Source organism: Neopelma chrysocephalum, unplaced genomic scaffold (genome assembly GCF_003984885.1).
Source record: "Neopelma chrysocephalum unplaced genomic scaffold, ASM398488v2 Primary Assembly neopelma1_62122, whole genome shotgun sequence".
Taxonomy (NCBI): Eukaryota; Metazoa; Chordata; class Aves; order Passeriformes; family Pipridae; genus Neopelma; species Neopelma chrysocephalum.
The window spans coordinates 1-3,704 of NW_020905549.1; the positions used below are offsets into that span (position 1 = coordinate 1).

At 55.9% G+C, this 3,704-nt stretch overlaps 1 protein-coding gene across 1 annotated transcript; it reads left to right on the plus strand.

The window, feature by feature from the left end:
• Positions 1–373: 373 nt before the first annotated feature.
• Positions 374–3,595, plus strand: LOC113979218 (dentin sialophosphoprotein-like; the record flags this gene model as incomplete). The annotated part of the gene is made up of 5 exons (XM_027706675.1): positions 374–496; positions 705–721; positions 786–2,107; positions 2,202–2,454; positions 2,514–3,595. Coding segments are annotated over exons 1-5 (2,797 nt in total), but the record flags the coding sequence as incomplete, so codon positions are not given.
• Positions 3,596–3,704: the final 109 nt, after the last annotated feature.

Consider the following 3,704-nt stretch of genomic DNA (forward strand, 5'->3'; position numbering starts at 1 on the left):
GGTGACACCTTCCATGGTGACATCTCCAACGATGGCATCTCCAACGGTGGCATCTCCCACGGTGACATTTGCCTCAGTGACATTTCCCACAGTGATGGCACCTCCTGCGGCATGACCTCCCGTGGTGACATCTCCCACGGTGACATCTCCAATGATGTCACCTCCCGTGGTGACATCTCCCACAGCAGTGACATCTGCAATGGTGGCATCTCCAACGGTGACATCTCCAACGGTGACATCTCCAACGGTGACACCTTCCACAGTGACATTTCCCACGGTGGTGGCACCTCCCATGACGTGACCTCCTACAGTGGCATCTCCAATGGTGGCATCTCCAATGGTGTCACCTCCCACAGTGGTGGCATCTCCCACAATGACATCTCCAGTGGTGGCATCTTCAACTGTGTCACCTCCCACAGCGGTGACATCTCCAACGGTGACATCTGCAATGGTGGCATCTCCAACGGTGACATCTCCAACGGTGACATCTCCAATGGTGACACCTTCCACAGTGACATTTCCCATGGTGGTGGCACCTCCCACGGCATGACCTCCCACGGTGTCACCTCCTATATTGATGTCACTTCCCGTGGTGGTGACACCACCCACATGGACACCTCCAGCAGTGACACGTCCAACGGTGTCACCTCCCATGGTGGCGTCTCCCACAGTGGTGACATCTCCAGTGGTGGCATCTCCAACAGTGTCACCTCCCACAGTGGTGACATCTCCCAAAGCGATGACACCTCCCATGGTGACATCTCCCACGGTGACATCTCCCACAGCGGTGGCATCTCCAACAGTGACATCTCCCACGGTGACATCTCCAATGGTGACATTTGCCTCAGTGACGTTTCCTGTGGTGGTGACACCTCCCACATGGACACCTCCAGCGGTGACACCTCCAACGGTGACATCTCCAGTGGTGTCACCTCCCATGGTGACACCTCCCACAGTGGTGACATCTCTCTTGGTGGCATCTCCCACGGTGACATCTCCCACGGTGACATCTCCAATGGTGGCATCTCCAACAGTGGTGTCACCTCCCATGGTGACACTTCCAACGGTGACATCTCCAACAGTGACATGTCCCACGGCGGTGACATCTCCAATGGTGACACCTTCCACGGTGACATTTCCCATGGTGGTGGCACCTCCCATGGCGTGACCTCCCATGGTGACACCTCCAGTGGTGACATTTGTCCCAGTGACATTTCCCATGGTGGTGGCACCTCCCATGGCGTGACCTCCTACGGTGGCATCTCCAGCGGTGACATCTCCAACAGTGACATCTCCAATGGTGACATTTGCCTCAGTGACATTTCCCACAGTGGTGGCATCTCCCACGGCGTGACCTACCACGGTGACATCTATCGTGACATTTGTCCCAGTGACATTTCCCATGGTGGTGGCACCTCCCGTGGTGTGACCTCCCACGGTGACATCTCCAGTGGTGGCATCTCCAGTGGTGTCACCTCCCATGGTGACACTTCCAACGGTGACATCTCCAACGGTGACATCTCCAGTGGTGTCACTTCCCGTGGTGACATCTCCAACAGTGACATCTCCAATGGCGACCTCTCCCACAGCCATGACATCTCCAATGGTGACACTTCCAACGGTGTCACCTCCCACGGTGGTGGCATCTCCAATGGTGACACTTCCAACGGTGGCATCTCCAATGGTGTCACCTCCCACAGCGGTGGCATCTCCCATGGTGACATCTCCCATGGTGACATCTCCAATGGTGACATTTGCCCCAGTGACATTTCCCATGGTGGTGGCACCTCCCATGGCGTGACCTCCTACAATGGTGTCACCTCCCATGGCGACATCTCCAAAGGTGACATCTCCAACGATGACATCTCCAACAGTGACATCTCCAATGGTGACACTTCCAACAGTGGCATCTCCCACGGTGACACTTCCAACAGTGGCATCTCCCACGGTGACTTCTCCAATGGCAACACCTCCCACGGTGACATTTGCCCCAGTGACATTTCCCACGGTGGTGGCACCTCCCACGATGTCACCTCCTACAATGGTGTCACTTCCCATGGTGGTGACACGTCCTACATGGGCACCTCCAGTGGTGTCACCTCCCATGGTGACATCTCCCACAGCAGTGACATCTCTCTTGGTGACATCTCCCATGGTGGCATCTGCAACGGTGACATCTCCAACGGTGACATCTCCCACAGTGGTGACATCTCCGACGGTGTCACCTCCCACGGTGACATCTCCAACAGTGCTGGCATCTCTCTTGGTGACATCCCCAACGGTGGCACGTCCAACAGTGACATCCCCAACGGTGACATCTCCAATGGCAACATCTCCCACAACGGTGACATCCCTAACAGTGACATCTCCAATGGTGACATTTCCCACGGTGGCATCTCCCATGGTGACATTTGCCTCAGTGACATTTCCCACGGTGGTGGCACCTCCCATGGGGTGACCTCCCACGGTGACATCTCCAATGGCGACACCTCCAACGGTGACATCTCCCACAGTGGCATCTCCAATGGTGACATTTCCCACGGTGGTGGCATCTCTCTTGGTGACATCTCTCTTGGTGACATCTCCAACAGTGTCATCTCCCATGGTGATATTTGCCCCAGTGACATTTCCCACGGTGGTGGCACCTCCCATGACGTGACCTCCCACGGTGACATCTCCAATGGTGACATTTCCCACGGTGGTGGCACCTCCCACGGTGACACCTTCCATGGTGACATCTCCAACGATGACATCTCCAACGGTGACATCTCCAATGGTGACATTTGCCCCAGTGACATTTCCCACGGTGGTGGCACCTCCCACGGCGTGACCTTCCATGGTGGCACCTTCCACGGTGACATCTCCCACAGCGATGACATCTCCAATGGTGTCGCTTCCAATGGTGTCACCTCCCATGGTGTCACCTCCCATGGTGGCATCTCCAATGGTGGCATCTCCAATGGTGTCACCTCCCATGGTGACATCTCCCACAGTGGTGGCATCTCCCACAGTGACATCTCCAATGGTGACATTTGCCTCAGTGACATCTCCAGTGGTGACACCTCACATGGTGACACCTCCAATGGTGACATCTCCAGTAGTGTCACCTCCCATGGTGACACCTCCCACAGTGACATCTCCAATGGTGACATCTCCAACGGTGACATTTCCCATGGTGGTGGCACCTCCCACGGCGTGACCTCCTACGGTGACACCTCCTACAACAGTGTCACCTCCCCCACGGACACCTCCAGCGGTGACACCTCCTTCCATGGTGACACCTCCCACTTCAGTGTCACCTCCCATGGTGTCACCTCCCACGGTGACATCTCCAATGGTGATACCTCCAGTGGTGGCATCTCCAACAGTGTCACCTCCCACGGTGACATCTCCAACGGTGACATCTTCAATGGTGACATCTCCAATGGTGTCACCTCCAATGGTGACATCTCCCACAATGACGTCTCCCACGGTGACATCTCCAATGGTGACATTTGCCTCAGTGACATCTCCAGTGGTGTCACCTCCCGTGGTGACATCTCCCACAGCGGTGGCATCTCTCTTGGTGACATCTCCAACAGTGTCATCTCCCATGGTGACATTTGCCCCAGTGACATTTCCCACGGTGGTGGCACCTCCCATGGCGTGACCTTCCATGGTGACACCTTCCATGGTGACATCTCCAACGATGGCATCTCCAACGG